At 45.3% G+C, this 17,787-nt stretch overlaps 2 protein-coding genes across 7 annotated transcripts in view; one reads left to right on the top strand and one right to left on the bottom strand.

Moving 5' to 3' along the window:
- Positions 1 to 10,884, top strand: part of LOC127605691 (syncytin-A-like) — a 41,808-nt gene extending 30,924 nt beyond the window's left edge. The window contains exon 2 of the mRNA XM_052073461.1: positions 9,607 to 10,884. Within this exon, the coding sequence (XP_051929421.1) occupies positions 9,616 to 10,857 (1,242 nt within the window). The 5' untranslated portion in view covers positions 9,607 to 9,615 and the 3' untranslated portion in view covers positions 10,858 to 10,884. The remainder of the gene's footprint in view (positions 1 to 9,606) is intronic.
- dnajc6 (DnaJ (Hsp40) homolog, subfamily C, member 6) overlaps positions 1 to 17,787 on the bottom strand; it is a 79,105-nt gene that overhangs the window by 35,376 nt on the left and 25,942 nt on the right. For 4 of the 6 annotated variants that reach the window (XM_052073355.1, XM_052073356.1, XM_052073352.1 and 1 more), the window contains 7 exons: positions 16,995 to 17,138; positions 15,312 to 15,413; positions 15,011 to 15,148; positions 14,588 to 14,920; positions 14,260 to 14,408; positions 11,690 to 11,866; positions 6,446 to 8,625 (listed from right to left, as the gene is read on the bottom strand). In XM_052073355.1, the coding sequence (XP_051929315.1) occupies positions 8,524 to 8,625; positions 11,690 to 11,866; positions 14,260 to 14,408; positions 14,588 to 14,920; positions 15,011 to 15,148; positions 15,312 to 15,413; positions 16,995 to 17,138 (1,145 nt within the window). In that variant the 3' untranslated portion in view covers positions 6,446 to 8,523. Of the gene's footprint in view, positions 1 to 6,445; positions 8,626 to 11,689; positions 11,867 to 14,259; positions 14,409 to 14,587; positions 14,921 to 15,010; positions 15,149 to 15,311; positions 15,414 to 16,994; positions 17,139 to 17,787 lie in introns of those variants that run through there. The other 2 variants (XR_007963628.1, XM_052073353.1) reach the window with 2 other exon arrangements.

The following is a 17,787-nucleotide window of genomic DNA, read 5'->3' as shown; positions in this document are numbered from 1 at the left end:
GAGAGTCCAAACTTAATTTTGGTAGGCTCCATTTTTATATAGCATTAAAACCAAATATTCTGTGGGCCTTGCAAAATCAGTCAAAATCCAGTAAAATGCTGGGATTAAGGGGTTGCTCCTATGAAAATGGCTAGGATTGAATGAGTTAACCACCTCCACGTATTACATACACAGCGAACAACAAATTGATGAATAACTTGTTTTGAAATCAAAAGTCAAGAATAATGGCTTGTTCAAACATTGTTGTTTTGGATTGAATATGACAATTTGAAATTTTAGTTCAGACTTTAGCAAGCATCATGGGAGTTGATTTGCTTGATTTGCTTCACAGGCCACAAAATATGATGTGGCGGGCCAGATCTGGACCCCGGGCCTTGACTTTAACACCTGTGTTATAGATTATGGATTACTTGGCAAGGGACAGGAGCGAAGTTAGAATCACAATGACGGAGTGAGGGACTGATGATGACAGGCCGGTGAAATTTACTGACGCTCTGAAAATAGCGATGTCAGAAGCACGGGTAAATAATAACAATAAGACAACCTTTATTCATCTCACAATGGAACAATAACAGCGGTGGAGTGACAGACTGACAATGACATAGTTGTTCGACTTGAAATAATGACAAACGTTGTCCAACAGATTGGTGGTCCAAGCGCTGACAAATGACGGACCAGGAAAATTGACTGATGCATCCATCTCAGAAAGCAATGTTTGAAACCAGCTACAAGAGTTAGCATGTCAACATTTGCAAAAATTAATACTATATAGAGTAGACTATCTATCGAGGCATGCATATCTGTACCAGTTCATTTAGACTTGGATATTACGTTACAAAGCAAAGAAGAGAAAAGAAGTCGTTAATCAAATCTGCTTTCCAGAAAAAAGTGATTAGGCACAGTTCATCCATCCATCCATCCATCCATCATCTACCGCTTATCCGGGGCCGGGTCGCGGGGGCAACAGCTTTAGCAGGGAAACCCAGACTTCCCTCTCCCTAGCTACTTCTTCCAGCTCTCCCCGGGGGATCCTGAGTCGTTCCCAGGCAAGCTGGGTGACATAGTCTCTCCAGCGTGTCCTGGGTCTTCCTCGGGGTCTCCTCCCGGTGGGACATGACCGGAACACCTCACCGGCGAGGCGCTCAGGAGGCATCCGAATCAGATGCCCAAGCCACCTCATCTGGCTCCTCTCGATGTGGAGGAGAAGCGGCTCGACTCTGAGCCCCCCGCGGATGACTGAGCTTCTCACCTTATCTCTAAGGGAGAGCCCGGACACCCTGCGGAGAAAACTCATTTCAGCCGCTTGTATCCGGGATCTCGTTCTTTCGGTCATGACCCATAGCTCGTGACCATAGGTGAGGCTTGGGACGTAGATCGACCGGTAAATTGAGAGCTTCGCCCTTTGGCTTAGCTCCTTCTTCGCCACGACAGACAGATACAACGTCCGCATCACAGCAGACACTGCACCGATCCGCCTGTCGATCTCCCGCTCCCTCCTACCCACACTCGTGAACAAGACCCCAAGATACTTGAACTCCTCCACTTAGGGTAAGATCTCCTCCCCGACCCGGAGGGTCCACTCCACCCTTTTCCGACTGAGGATCATGGTTTCAGATTTGGAGGTGCTGATTTTCATCCCAACCGCTTCACACTCGGCTGCGAAACGCTCCAGTGAGAGTTGGAGAGCCCCGTTTGAAGGAGCCAACAGCACCACATCATCTGCAAAAAGCAGGGATGTAATACTGAGGCCCCCAAAACGGACCCCCTCAACGCTTCGGCTGCGCCTAGAAATTCTGTCCATAAAGGTTATGAACAGAATCGGCAACAAAGGGCAGCCTTGGCGGAGACCTACCCCCACTGGAAACGATTCCGACTTACTGCCGGCAATGCGAACCAAACTCTGACATCGGTGGTATAGTGACCGAACAGCCCGTATTAGGGGGTTCGGTACCCCATACCCACGAAGCACCCCCCACAGAACTCCCCGAGGGACACGGTCAAACGCCTTCTCCAAGTCCACAAAACACATGTAGACTGGTTGGGCGAATTCCCACATACCCTCAAGGACCCTGCTAAGGGTGTAGAGCTGGTCCACTGTTCCACGGCCAGGACGAAAACCACACTGCTCCTCCTCAATCTGAGGCTCTACTTCCTGACGGACCCTCCTCTCCAGCACCCCTGAATAGACCTTACCAGGGAGGCTGAGGAGTGTGATCCCCCTGTAGTTGGAACACACCCTCCGGTCCCCCTTTTTAAAAAGAGGGACTACCACCCCGGTCTGCCAATCCAGAGGCATTCTCCCTGTTGACCACGCGATGTTGCAGAGGCGTGTCAACCAGGACAGCCCCACAACATCCAGAGCCTTGAGGAACTCCGGGCGGATCTCATCCACCCCTGGGGCCTTGCCACCGAGGAGCTTTTTAACCACATCGGTGACTTCAACCACAGAGATAGGAGAGCCCACCTCAGAGTCCCCAGGCTCTGCTTCCTCCAAGGAAGGCGTGTTGGTGGAGTTGAGGAGGTCTTCGAAGTACTCTGCCCACCGGTTCACAACGTCCCGAGTCGAAGTCAGCAGCGCCCCATCCCCACTGTACACAGTGTTAGTGGTGCACTGCTTCCCCCTCCTGAGACGTCGGATGGTGGACCAGAATTTCCTCGAAGCTGTCCGGAAGTCGGCTTCCATGGCCTCACCGAACTCTTCCCACGCTCGGGTTTTTGCCTCGGCGACCACCGAAGCCGCGGTCCGCTTGGCCAGTCGATACCCGTCAGCTGCCTCTGGGGTCCCACAGGCCATAAAGGCTCGATAGGACTCCTTCTTCAGCTTGACGGCATCCCTTACTGCTGGTGTCCACCAGCGAGTACGGGGATTGCCGCCACGACAGGCACCAACCACCTTACGGCCACAACTCAGATTGGCCGCCTCAACAATAGAGGCACGGAACATGGTCCACTCGGACTCAATGTCCCCCGTCTCCCCCGGAACATGGGAAAAGCTCTGTCAGAGGTGGGAGTTGAAACTCCTTCTGACAGGGGATTCCGCCAGACGCTCCCAACAAACCCTCACTATACGTTTGGGTCTGCCAGGACGGACCGGCATCTTCCCCCACCATCGGAGCCTACTCACCACCAGGTGGTGATCAGTTGACAGCTCCGCCCCTCTCTTCACCCGAGTGTCCAGAACATGCGGCCGCAAATCCGATGATACAACTACAAAGTCGATCATCGAACTGCGGCCTAGGGTGTCTTGGTGCCAAGTGCACATATGGACACCCTTGTGTTTGAACAAGGTGTTCGTTATGGACAATCCATGACGAGCACAGAAGTCCAATAACAAAACACCACTCGGGTTCAGATCGGGGGCGCCGTTCCTCCCAATCACGCCCCTCCAGGTCTCACTGTCATTGCCCACGTGAGCATTGAAGTCCCCCAGCAGAACAAGGGAGTCCCCAGCAGGAGTACTCTCCAGCACACCCTCCAGGGACTCCAAAAAGGGTGGGTATGCTGAGCTGCTGTTTGGTGCATATGCGCAAACAACAGTCAGGACCCGTCCACCCACCCGAAGGAGGAGGGAGTCAACCCTCTCGTCTACCGGTGTGAACCCCAATGTACAGGCACTGAGCCGGGGGGCAATGAGTATGCCCACACCTGCTCTGCGCCTCTCACCGTGAGCAACTCCAGAGTGGAAGAGAGTCCAACCCCTCTCGAGAGAACTGGTACCAGAACCCAGGCTATGTGTGGAGGCAAGTCCAACTATATCCAGTCGGAAATTCTCTGCCTCACACACCAGCTCGGGCTCCTTCCCTGCCAGAGAGGTGACATTCCATGTCCCAAGAGCTAGCTTCTGCAGCCGAGGATCGGACCGCCAGGGTCCCCGCCTTTGGCTGCCGCCCAGCTCACATTGCACCCGACCCCTTTGGCCCCTCTCATGGGTGGTGAGCCCATGGGAAGGGGGACCCACGTTGCCTCTTCGGGCTGTGCCCGGCCGGGCCCCATGGGTGTAAGCCCGGCCACCAGGCGCCTGCCAACGAGCCCACAGTTCATTTGTGAATTAATAAGGGGTCAAGCACTTTTTCACACATAGCTTTGAATTTTAAAAAAGAAAGCAGTCTATGAATAAAATTGCCAATTTAGAATGGCGTTGCTGCATTTTAGATTGATCCTATTTTATGGAAAATGAAGTTGTGCTTAATGGAGTATGTTACAATGAAAAACAAAAGAGCCTGTGCAAACTGATTTTGCTCTCTTGAGAAGTGCATCAACAAAAGCAGAAGGATGGACGGGACAAGCAGAAGAAAAGAGCAGCAAGTAAGCGTGTTATTCCTTGACTGACAGCGGTATTGAAAATGGCCCTCTTGGCCATTCCCTCTTGGCAATGAGATTAGGGTCCAGCTATGCCACTGTGATCGAGTCCTGCTCAACTACTGAATTTCGTGAACGTGAGCTACATTTTAATGCAAGAGGTTTCCGGATGATAGACTTGTCCTATGTCATGTGCACCTGACAACCCCATAGGGACCGGTTCAAAGGACTTAACGACCTCCACCAAGGCCAATCAATAATAAGGTCAATAATCAATAAGATGCATTTGTCACATTGCTTTGGGTCACAATCCTCAACAAGGTTTTTGTAATTGTGTTCACAAAAGTGCTTTGAGTAAACCGCAATTAGCAACTTCAAAAATAGCGGTGGTTGGTTTTCCTGGATGCTTCATGTCTTCCGCGAACACATGAAAGAAATCAAAGAAAGACCTGACATCATTGGAAAAAGATTTACGGATCACACCTAGGGGTGGGAGCTGAAAGCCGGGTCTTCTTGAGAATCTGCTCCGACTCATTACACCTCCTAGGATTTGTTTGTGTGCTTGATGATTCCCCATGTTGATTCCTCTTACATTGGAAAAAAAGGGATGACGTTAGTGTGATGGGGTGGGGGAGGCCCTTAGATGCATCTGTGGTCATCCGCAGTTTAAACTACTTGCGTGTGTGTGTGTGTGTGTGTGTGTGTGTGTGTATGTGTGTGTGTGTGCGTGTGTGTGTGTGTGTGTGTGTGTGTTAGGGTGACAATACAAGAATATGTTCTGTAACTAAGATACGCCTAAAGTTCTTTCTTCTTGTGGTGTGTCATCACTCCTCTTGACAAAATTAAACCACGGACGCAGAGCAGTGTTGGATTTAAGGATTATATTTTTGGTGAAATCTGGAAAACAAAGTGAATGACAGTATTCAACTCAAGAGACACAACAATTATCTTCGAAGATCTAACTTCTTCCATCACTGTAAAACACAGACAAAGGAAAGCCACATTCATCTCAGAATGTAGCTGGTCAAACATAAACTATGCTTCGTGTCAATTACGCATTTAATTGATAAGACAGTAATGTGTATGTTGTATTTTGGAATACCTAGGCTGGGGGTGGCCAACCAGTCAGAGACTAAGAGTCAATTTTCTTACTGTGTTACTGTAAAGAGCCACACGCACACACACACACACACACACACACACACACACACACACTGTTTTGCCCAAAGATCGACTTTTGGAGCGACCAACCTCCCACGACCCGATCGTGCACATGTAAGCATACACACACACACGCACGATCATGCACTTGTGCACATAAGCATGCACACGCCACGACGAGTAACAGCCAGAGCGCCCGAACATAAATGAAGCCTGAAGACACAAACACACAATCCCCCCCACATCAATCAAGTAACGGGATTGATGATAGGCTGACGTAGTACGTTCTGTGTATTAAGCACCGTTGTTTGAATGGCAGCGCCATCGCCGAGGTGTTTTCGACAATTGTCATGTGAAAGCCCAGGAGCCGCATTGAACCAGCCAAAGAGCCACATGCAGCTCGCAAGCCGCGGGTTGGCCACCCCTGACCTAGGCGTTCAGAGTTGGGTTTTAAATTAGACACCGGTGTCTCTATGTGACTGCTTATGCTTTTCTTTTCATGAAAACTTTTTTTAGCTATACTTTTATTTCCATTCAGTTTTATTGCTTTTCCAAATTTGGTGTTTACTGTCTGTTAGTTTTTTGTTGTTGTTTTGTTTTTTAAATCTGACTGAGCAATTCCATTCCTTGCTGTAGTACATGAGCATGCCATATGAACAGCGGCATTGCTCAGTGGTCGAGTGGCTGTCTCCCAACCCAGAAGTTGAGGGTTCAATGTGCGACCCGATTGACGTGTCGTTGAGCAAGATACTGAACCCCCAAGTTGCTCCATATGCTGCGTCATCAGTAAGTAAATGAGCAAAGAGTGTAAAGCGTTTTAAATACCAAAGGTGGTGGCCGCCTATTGACCATAACAACTGGATTTACCGCCCTCACAGGCTTCTTTGCTTGTTTTGAAATCACCAGTGTCCGCCTCCCACCTTCTTCAGTTTCCCGTTACCTTTTCTGTGACAGTAAAAGTACAAATTAAAAGGGAACATGCCCATAGCGTTTTACTCAGTTTAGTAATACGTTAACAGCAGATAGGCAAACACAAAAAACATACAATGGTCCAAATCACATCCATACATTCTACAATTTAAACAAACACATCCACTGAGTACAACACATATGTTTTAGTTTTTTGTCGACTTGTAAGACTGCAGATGGATAATTCAGTCAGCAAGGGAGCTTATGTGTTATTTCATATGTTGATCGTCCATGGAAGTGGAGCACAATAGGATGTAAAGTACAAAGAGTACATATCGTGTGTCTGCACTTCCTTTCCTGTTTTTCCAGTGCCACGGTTAGAGTGTCCACCGCACTTTGCGGATTTCAAACCATTTCAGATCCCAGATATCAACTGAAAGTGTCCTTTCCTTTGAGCGGTTTTCAGTCACTATACAAAATACAGATGAGAGAGTCCTGAAAACAAAAGATGACAACAGACGACTGAAAAATGACAACAGTAAACAGGGTTAAAATCATTTTGAACCGACAAAGGGCATCAACTGTCCTAACTGCAAATGTACTGTAAATGTCCTAAAATATGTCCTAGAATCAGATATTACAATCAGATGTAATGATGTTGACAAATGGGAGTATGTCCTTTGAATGAAGATAACACAATGCTAATGCTATTCCTGACAAACTGTGTGAGCATTATTAAAACAAATAAAAGTGTCAGTGCTCTGATAGGAATTGTCATACAAAATAAGCTCATGGCATCAAGTAATACATTTCATGACATTTTTACAGTACCGGCCGACTTATGGATACATTAAATAAAGGACTACCATCGGTATTACGTCATCATGTCATTTTTGACCATAAAACATTGCAACACAAACCTATTATTGCATTCTTACCAATTGGGAGAGGAGCAGATGGTTCAAACGAGCAGTGGTATTGCATAAAATTTGGTGATTTCTGTATTGTGGTTTGAAACTTGTATTGCAACCCACAAAAGGCTGAACACACAGAAAGAGTGCTATCCGACCATTCGCTGCTAGTTTGACACTCTGTCGAGGAGTTATTGGCTCAGACATCTGCAAGTCTTTTTTTTTAATAAATAGAGCAAAAGACTAGCGGACTTTATTTAGACTATTATCATGAAGGAGTCCTGGTAAACTGCGATAATGATGAACAAAACATTTAACTTATTCAGGGTCAGCCATTTTCTGATATTTCTTGAACCTACCATGTGATTTTTTTTCTTTTAAATACCGAAAGACATATCGGTACTTAGGATTGAATGCATGGATTTAAAAAACATGAATAAACATCCTGTGCATATCATGAGAAAAGAAAATTAAACAATAATCACCGTCCTTCCAAGTTACACAGATTTATTTTTGTGCTTTGAGCAAACCCCTTGAGAGCTACCGCTGAAAAATTTGCGAATTATTTGATTCCCAGCTATTTCTTCCAGCTCTTCCCGGGGGATCCCGAGGCGTTCCCAGGCCAGCTGGGCGACATAGTCTCTCCAGCGTATCCTGGGTGGTCCCCGGGGTCTCCTCCTGGTGGGACATGCCTCACCTCACCTCACCTCACATCCAGTAGGCATCCTAATCAGATGCCCGAGCCAACTCATCTGGCTCCTCTCGATGTGGAGGAGAAGCGGCTCGACTCTGAGCCTCTCCCTGATGACTGAACTTCTCACCCTATCTCTAAGGGAGAACCCTATGGAGAAAACTCATTTCGGCCCCTTGTATCCGGGATCTCGTTCTTTTGGTCACGATCCATAGCCCGTGAATGGGAACAATTGGTGTACTTACATGATCCCCCATTTGTTCACTGTCCACTCACTGATGTGTTTTTCTCTTATCTTGTGTGCGCACTATCGACTGTTCTAGTTTGATCTTGTCAAGTCAAATGGAGCCCAGACACTCCATTGTGTCAGCTTTGATTGCTGAGCTACTTCACAGCTAAGTGCACCCCACAAGGGGGTGGTAATATTGCACAAAATACAGTAGGAAGTGACAGTGAGAACCCCAAAATAGCTGTACCAACACAAATATTGACCAGAGAGATATGAAAAAGTGTCAGGATCCTCTCTTCCCACATTCCCTTGCACTCCATTTTTTAGTAAAGAGGTTTTTGTCCTTGGCTTTCGAATTCGGACCAGGCATCATTTAGTTCCATGAAAATCATCTTGGCATACTGTTCATAGGGTTGTCCTGTTGCCTGAGAGGGGAAATGACAGAGAAAAAAAATCAGCGAAGATTAATATATATATACAGGTAGATATATTTTTAAATCAATATTTTCAATGGGTTTGGGGATGGAACAGTGGTAAACTGGTTAACACGTTGGTCTCACAGTGCAGGGTGCAAGGTTTGATTCTGGCTCCGGGCTTCCTGTGTAGAATGTACATGTTCTACCCCTGCCTGCTTGGGTTTTCTCTGGGTACTCCAGTTTCCACCCACATTCCAAAACCATGCATGGCGGGCTGATTGAACACTCTAAATCAGTGATTCTTAACCTTGTTAGAGGCCCCGTCCATTGTGTATAATGTTGGTACTGTAAATGTATTCAAACAGACATTTATGTGCTTTCTTCTGGAGGCTCTTTTTGTTGTTGTTTTTTTTCCTCCCAACAAGTGGTGCCTCTACTGATATCAAGGTTTGAGCTTTATCTCCTATTGAAATGAAAGTCAGAAACCTCCCAATCATGCTCTCTGGTGAGGAATGCAGATATGCACTTTACTCTGGGGCAGCAGTCAGCAAAGAAACCGTGTCAACAAACGCAGCCTGTTCACACATACATTAAGTCGAAAATGGAAAAAAACCAAAGTACATAAGTGGGTGTCATACAAACAATGAACTGGGACAGAAGATTACTCAAGCAAAGGCAGGTCAACCGCTCAACCGCAGTGCCATTTGACCGTTGTCAAAGTGTTCTTGATATCTCATTGCAGCCTCCTGAAAGCCTGAGTATCCTCTTTTGATCGTGACAAGGTTTAGGCCTTGAATGGATTGATTAGCAGAGATTGATGAATGGGACATGTGACATGCAGTGCGTGTGCCTGCTGATATGAGAGGATAAAGAGAGGGGAGGAAACTCCACACGCTCGTATTCCACAGATGATCTCCCGGTCACCTGGTCGGTGTTTTTCATTTCATTCCTTTCCTGGTTCTCATTCATTTTTTACATTCTTGATTTCAGTGAAAAAGGATGGCCATGCTTCTCCTGGTTGTCGTTTTCGTGGAATCCATCCTCGGGGCGCTGCAAGCAACAAAGTCACCGGATGCGAGAGTAGACGATATCAACGTTTTCCTGACGATGGCTTGGCAAGTAGCCCGCCACATCCAGCCTAATTCCAGCTGTTATGTCTGTGGTTTTATGCCCTACACGGCTGGAGAGGGCTTGCCTCTGATGGCCCTGCCCGCCTCTGACTGCGACACTTGTCACTTGCTGCATATCCCTTTTTCTCAGTCTTACGCTCACCCCGAATGCCCTCGTCTGTCAAAAATGAGACCCCTCAACTGTTCGGGACCGCACTCAAACTGCAACAGGTGCCTGAAAACACCCAAACCGGTGCCAGTACAACTGATTCCTCAGAGCTTTTCTTGGTGTCTGGAAAATGACGGGACAGCAAGTGTAGGAGAATCGGACTGCCTTCACACATTTAAATGGGACCCAAGACATCCCGACAACGAGTTTCAGTCAGTGAAATCAAGGCCCCAGCAGTGCCTGGAGAAGGCAGGCCCAACTCGGCTCAACGCACTCGCTCACGTCACTGCCATCTGCTCCGTATCCGCTCCAGTGGGAATGTACTGGGTGTGTGGGAACCTGGCTTACCCCTATCTTCCAGTGGATTACAAAGGACGCTGTGGTTTAGCGTATGTCATCCCGGCTATGAGAGTGACTCAATCTTTGCCGAAGAAACCTCATTCTCCCAGACTGAAACGGGCTGTTTCCGATTTATTCTGGACACACCATCAGTCCCCATTCAAGAACGCACTTGGTTCCCTTCTCCCCTTCTATGGCGTTATGTCGTCTTTAGATCAAATCGCCGATCTGTCTCATGCAATCGAAACTATTGCGAATGAAACCAGCCGGGCGCTGATGCTCATGTCGAGTGAACTCGCTTCTGTTAGACTGCTCGCTTTACAAAACAGAGCAGCTTTGGATTTTCTCCTGGCGGCGCGAGGGGGAACTTGTTCTGTGATTGGATCTGAATGCTGTACCTTTGTGCCGGACTATAACATCACTATTGATAATATAATTACCCACCTTCATGATACAGCCCATTTTGTTCATCAGGAAAATAGTTCTTTATTTGACTGGCTGAGGCCCACCTTTGGATCTTTCACACATCACATTATAGAAGGAGTGATTATATTTCTGGTGATCACTTTCATTTTTTATCTCATTGTATCATGTATCAGAAAGTTCCTGTGCAACATCGATTAAAATAAGATGATGATTTGATGGCTTATACCCCGTCTCATCCAATTGTTGGCTCGCATTGCTGGGACACTTGGGTCACACTTTGAAACACACAAAGCTCTTTTTGTAGATTCCTTGACACCAACTTAAATATTGCTACCTTTAAAACCGCCTAGGTCATAATTTGGTATATTTCAGCTTCTTTTTTTTTAAATTTACAAATCTAATATATTGGTCAGTCCACATGTGTGGGGCATTATTTATTTGATATTTTTATTTTGATTACAAATTGCTGATCAAAGGGCTGAAAATGGCTTGCCCTCTTTGATGATGCGATGGTAATGGGTGAACAAGCATGCCGCTTGAGGTGTCTCCTGAAAAGTGATGATTTCGGAGATACAAGAATTCAACCCAACATGTAACTTTTATGTGGTAAGATATTATATTTGATGACTTAAACTTTGATATGGATGCCGCACGTCTGAAAATAAATGAGTAGAACCATGTGATTTCACACAGCAAATCCCAGGAAATATGTTAATAATTAAAAAGTAGTTTCATGCTCTATAATGAAAGGACATTAGATTTTACGGGGATATCATGACAATAACCGTAATGAATGATAATTAGAATTTTTTTTTAAAGTTGAAATTAGACTACATCCTACATTTTTGTGGGTTAAGCTAAAAGAACATTTAAAACTAGTTAAGCTGCCAAAAGAAGTGAAGTCAGCCTGTATATTTTAGAAGTAGCCAGTGCAGATGTGTTGAAACAGTACCAGATGGGGTTTTGCCTTCATCTTATTTCTACTTCACTAAATGAGAAAAGATATGACTATTGTCTTATTTATTCTGACCTTATCTGGGTGGACGACGAGGACTGCTTTGCGGTAGACCTTTTTGACCTGTTCAGGAGTTACCAGGTCGGCCATTCCAACTGGCTTCCAGCGCGTTTCTCCTTCCCACAATACTGTATGCATAGTGGACAAGAGGGCACGGATGTTCCGCTCCTTCCCTTCAATCCATTCTAGAATCTGAAAAACAAACAGGCAAAGGTGTCATTAGCAAGTAATGAATAGATATGAAATGATTGCCTTTTACATTTCACTGTAGTTATGCATTGATGAGTGGGAGACAACACCCTGGATTTGTTAGCAGTTTTTTTTAAACCCCCAATTTTGCTGCTGTAGACTGCAAATTTCCCCAGTGTGGGACAAATAAAGGTTATCTTATCTCACAAACGACCATTCACACTCACATCTGGATCAACAGCAATTAACCTAATGAGCACATTCTTGGACTGTAGGGGAAGTTGGAGTGCAATCGCAGGTAAATAAAAAAACACAAATTTTATGCGATTTAATGTTTACTTCAAAGCTCCAAATGCATTATTGTGTTATACAGCGGGCCCCCACTATTCGCAGAGGACAGGGACTGGGCCGGCCCGCGTACAGCAAAAAAAAAAAAAAAAGTTTATGAATGATTTGATTGCCCCCAAAAGATTATTTTAAATACGCTGATAAACCTCCAAATGTGATTTCCACTCAAATGGGGGGTGGCTCATATACTGTATATATTATATCTGATATATTATTTTTTTTTAATCATCAAGTACATAAAATAAGGCTCCAAAGAAAAATACAGCCCAGGTTGAGGCTGCAAGACAGTCGTGTCCACTGAAACTGACCTTCACCAGTCAGTCATGCGTGTCAGTCGTCAGATGCAGGCTGAAAAAGCATGCCACTGTGTTTCATAAACAATGCCTCGGGCATCTCTGTTATGTGGGGACCCACACAAAACACTAAGCGCAGTGCTAATGTATGGACAAACCTGTCATGTGTGGGCTCATTATCGGGCGAGCTAGCAAACATGAGGAACAGTTCACTTTCCCAAAGTGTCTCTGTTGTCGGGATCTACATGTGGTGCATGGAGCACATGTGTATGCACCACATGCTCTACATGTGGTGCATGGAGCGAGGCTGTATGTAAGGTATTGGACAAATGCACCTCTGGCCCCACCGGTCTGCCAATTCATGAGCCCTCTAGTGGCTAATTGCTACTATGTTAAAGTAGCACACCGATTTGCATTGGAGCTGTCCGACTCACCATCAGCTAATTCCATGCACTGCATATTGTCATAACACCCAAGATCAATTTAGGTGGGCTTGAAGGTGTAATTTGATGCTGAACTGCACACTGTAGAATTGCGCCTCAGTTTTATTGTTAAGTAACTCGGAATTGTGACAGATGCCTAAGTCTGTCCCTGGGCCCCGTTGTAGCCATACAATACAATACAATACAATACAATACAATACAATACAATACAATACAATACAATACATGCTGATTTATATAGCGCTTTCACAACAGCGGCAGCTAAGCCCATAGCAGTGCTGCCAACATATCCATATCTCTGCTAACTAATCCACTTCCAGAACAATTTGTCTAAATGGCCACATTTTTAACATTCTCAAGAACATTCTAGGATTACTGGCTCAGACAAGCCCACTGTGGTTCAAAACATTCTCATCAAGTCATATCATTTTACTTTTATGCAACTCACCATTACTCCAACGCCGATTTTTATACTGTTTGATCAAAACTCAAAAGTTACAATTGAGTGTGCCCATCAGATCACAATCAGTGTTTATGTGAACCAGTATGAGAACATAAATAGTTTAAATGGACAAAAAAGGACTAATACGCAAATGGAAATACCATGGGGTGTCAAACACAAGACAGATTTATCAAACACTGTTAAGTCAACATCGAGTAAGCTAGCACAGTACTTCCCGTTTCCGTTCTTGAAACCACTTACCGCAGTGATGCTAACTTTGACTCACGGCGACAAAGAACGTCACACAAAACCAAATATGTCACCATATATAATGTTTACAATGTGTGTGCATTGACATGACTTACTGGGCATTGATGCACACCACTCATCCTCTTACGGCTGACTGCGTCACAGCGCACACTCGCAAAGTACGTGACAAGAGTGTGAGTGTGTGTGTCTAAATAAATATATAACACACACGCACACGCACACACACACACACACACACACACACACACACACACACACACACACACACACACACACACACACACATATATATGTACGCAAATTGGTCAAAGGTTAAGACACTTAAAGATGAATATATTTACCTAAAAGAATCAATGATTCAACGAAATCAACGTTTGTGTCCTTCAGGGATTCATAACGACCATTAAGAAGTTGATCTATTCCAGTTCAAATGAACTTTTGTGACTGTGTTTGTTCATAAATTCATGCCTTCCCTGGAGGCCAGCCCACCCCTGCCTAATGGGTGTGTATAGTCACAATCTATTGCGAGAGACAATACATTCATACATGTATAGGCTTTCAGCCATCCAAATTCATCATCTACAAACAAACAGCTTCTACCTTGATTTTCTCAGGGTCCATCTCTTTGGCCATTTCCTCTTTCCGCATTTCTGCTATTGTCCGGGGGCCTTTCTTCTCTTTGGCTCCTGCAAAGCCTTGACCAGACAGCAGGTCATCAAAGTTGGCATTGGAAGCCTTGGGCTTGGAGCCTGTGTGAAACGAATGCAACCAAGGGGCAACATTTCAAGAGGCATTCATTATTTATTCAGGTAATAATGTATGTAGGGGTGCGACGAAAGCTACTGTAACACTTATAGATGAAATAACATATGTTCAAGTTGTTGGTTTTTTTGTAAAATGGTAATGTCGCCAAGTTTCATTCTCTCACCCATTCCTGTCTGTGCTTTGCCCGCAGCGCTGGGTGATCCACCCCCAACTGCGGAGAAACTAACATTATAGTTGGGTCGGTTCTGTGGTGAAGTGTGAGGCATGGATGTATGGCTAGGACTTGGCTTTGGCTGCGGAGTGGGTCCTTGTCCTTGTGGTTGCCAGCCTCCTGTGCTAGTGTTAGGCTGCCATGATGGGAAGCCAGCGCCTGAGTGAGGCTGCCACCCTCCTGCATGCTGGGGAGATGGAGGAGGCCGCGATGGGGAGCCCATGGAAGGAAAGGAAGGAGTTGTTCCTGTTGGTGTAGTGGGCTTGCTGGAGAATCCAGAACCTCCTAGAAGAAAGGGCTGAGTTTATGGCACACTACAGTAAAGGACAACAGAAACTACAATGCAGATATCTGCGAATATGAGCAGTAACTCGCCTCCAAGGCTTCCCCCGAGGTTACCGATGTCAGCAAAGGGGTCCAGGGTGTTTGGCTTGTTTTGATGGGTGGGTGTGCTGTGGACAGAACTTGTGGGGCTCGTTGTGGCTGATCGACTGCCCATTCCCAGGCTTCCTCCTTGAAAAATAGAATAAGATTCAGATATTCATTTCTTGTCGCAGTGAGTGTAACCTTTCATCATGACTAAAATATGGCTCACTCTCGCATCACTGTTTTTAACTGTATCTAGACAAAGAAATAGTAGTGGCTTCCACTCAATGATCAGTGCAGTCAGGTGTACCTCCGCTTGTCGTGGCTGTCCTGTTCCATTCCCAGCCACCCATGACGTTTTGCTGCTGGATGTTGACAGTCGGGGTAACAGTTTGGACGGGGGAATTCCGTCCTATTCAAGAACAGTGATTTACAACCCTCATTAGGTTTGAGGAAGAGCTTGAGCCTATCCCGCCTGACTTTGGGCGAGAGGAGGGTACACCCTGGAATGCTCACCAGCCAATCGCAGGCTGAAAAGACATTGACACTTATGGCCAATTTTGAGTTTTCAATAAAACTGAATGTTGCATGCTTTTAGAATAGGGCAGCAATCCAGAGTACCCGGAACACCCGGAGAATCCAGGCAGGACAGATTCATGTCCTGAACCTTTGGACCATGAGGCAGACATGCTAAACATCATTTCGCTGTGCTGCTCTCGAATCGCTAATTTTAAAAAAACAAAATAAAACCAAAAATGTAGCAATTAAAGAGTACGGGTGGCAAAGTAAACCACATGAGGTGGGTGAGTTCTCAGGTGTAGAAAGTGGGTAGGAAGTGCCAAATGATTACCCAAAATTCGTGGGAGGCAGCAAAGAGATGAAAGAGTGTTAGCCTGCCTGCCTCACAGTCAAGAGATCTGGGTTAGAATCTCCGTTGGAACCCCATCAGCGTTTGCATGATCTTCTCATGCTTGTGTGTGTGTTTTTTTTTTCTCCAGGCCTGTCTCCCATCTCCATAATATGCCTCTGCTAAGACTTTGAGGGCTGTATTTGATTAAATGGCCCATGGTGACCTCTCCTGATTTTCGTGCAAACGCAAGGTTCGCTGCATATGTTTTTTTAATTTGGCAGGTTGGTCCGTCTCAAGCTGGGAGTCCGAGTTAAGCGAGGGCATGTCCTTGAAGTAACAATTTTGGTGGCAGAACGTCTGTCGAAAGCTATGCCTGTGCCTATGCCACATACAGTCTGAATACGGCTCCAGGTGATCTAATGCGAGTTTGGTGAATTTGATTAAGAAATAGGCATACAGATTCTGAGGTCCATGGACATATGTGGCGGATGTAAGATGTAAACAGCATGGAATGAGAGGAATCGATTTGATTACCGGTGAATTTAGTTGGGTGTAAACACCCCCACAGTGGTGCAGCCCACCAACCTACAGATCCACCCTTCCACACAATTAACAACACTCAGTCTAAACTGTCTCAACGTAGGTTTGGGTTGTCTACTGTGCCGGACTTGCGGTGGTCACGAACATAAGAGCCCCATGTGAATGTCAGTGTTTTTTTTTTTATATATTTGCCTAGTGACTGACCTACGGCCAGTGCAGAGTGTACCCCACCTTTAGCCTGTTATCCAGTTATTATGACCCTTATGAGGACAAGCGTTTTAGAAAATAGATGCATGGATGTTTTTTGGGAATCATGTAAATAACCTGGTATTTTTAGGTGTAAATTATTTTGGTTACATGACCACAAATAAACTTTGAAAAAGCAATAACTGTACACAGTTGCTTTTTTGTTTTTGTGATACAATTTTTTAGCAGTGAATGCGCAAGATCAAAGACCATGAAATTTAATTAATTAAAGCAGAACAGTGGATTTACAATATAACATGCTGTACATGGAGCGGAATGTCACAGACAACAGATCGGTACTGATCTTCTCCAAAATGTTGTGTCAGTGTGCAACAGAACAGCAGAGATATGCCTCACCAAAGCTTGTGGGCTGCAAGGTGGCGGATGGAGAGCGAGTGGCATGCAAGAAGGAATGTGGCTGCTCCATGTTACCTGGTCCGAGGAACGAACCCATCATCTCCTGAGGCTTCGGCATAGGACTGACTCCAAAGGGGTCAAACACTGGGGATGCCATAAAAATTGCAAGAAAACTACGTTCATAATTTCTATTTGGGTTTGCTTAATAATCTAATTAAATACAGTCAACATTGTAGTACCCTGTATTTATTACGCCTTCTATCACACATCTATAGACCTTTTTCAAGATGTATAAACTACGGTGCGGGGGCCATTTGCAGCCCGCCATCCATTTTTCACTGGTCCGCGACATGACCAAAAAAAAAAAAACCACCTAAAAACAACATTTGACATGGGCCTCAAGGTTCGTTAAAAAACATGAAGCTGGGCAGAATGATAAGGGAGGGTGTCCGAAAAATAGATGCAATTACTAATACCGGTAATATATTTGCGTAGAACTTTTCTCTGTTTATGATTCAAAGAATAAAACAATTTATCTTCAAAACACTGTTGTAAATAAAGATGATTCAATTGTTGACGCAAAAACAATTTCTTCCAGTTTGTGCTTGATGGCTGCTTTATGAAGACATCACATCATTAAGATCCTCAAGTAACTGTTTGAAAAATGGTCACTTAACTACAGCTTGTTCCTTTTTGGGTTCTGAATGTGGAGATGGGATTCGGCTGCAATTGAGTGCAGGGCTGGATTAGACGGGTGGTGGCCACCCCCACAAACTTGGAAAAATTGTCAACT

Source organism: Hippocampus zosterae, chromosome 8 (assembly GCF_025434085.1).
Source record: "Hippocampus zosterae strain Florida chromosome 8, ASM2543408v3, whole genome shotgun sequence".
Taxonomy (NCBI): Eukaryota; Metazoa; Chordata; class Actinopteri; order Syngnathiformes; family Syngnathidae; genus Hippocampus; species Hippocampus zosterae.
The sequence above is the reverse complement of the archived record's forward strand: the minus strand, read 5'-3'. Positions and strand labels throughout refer to the sequence as shown.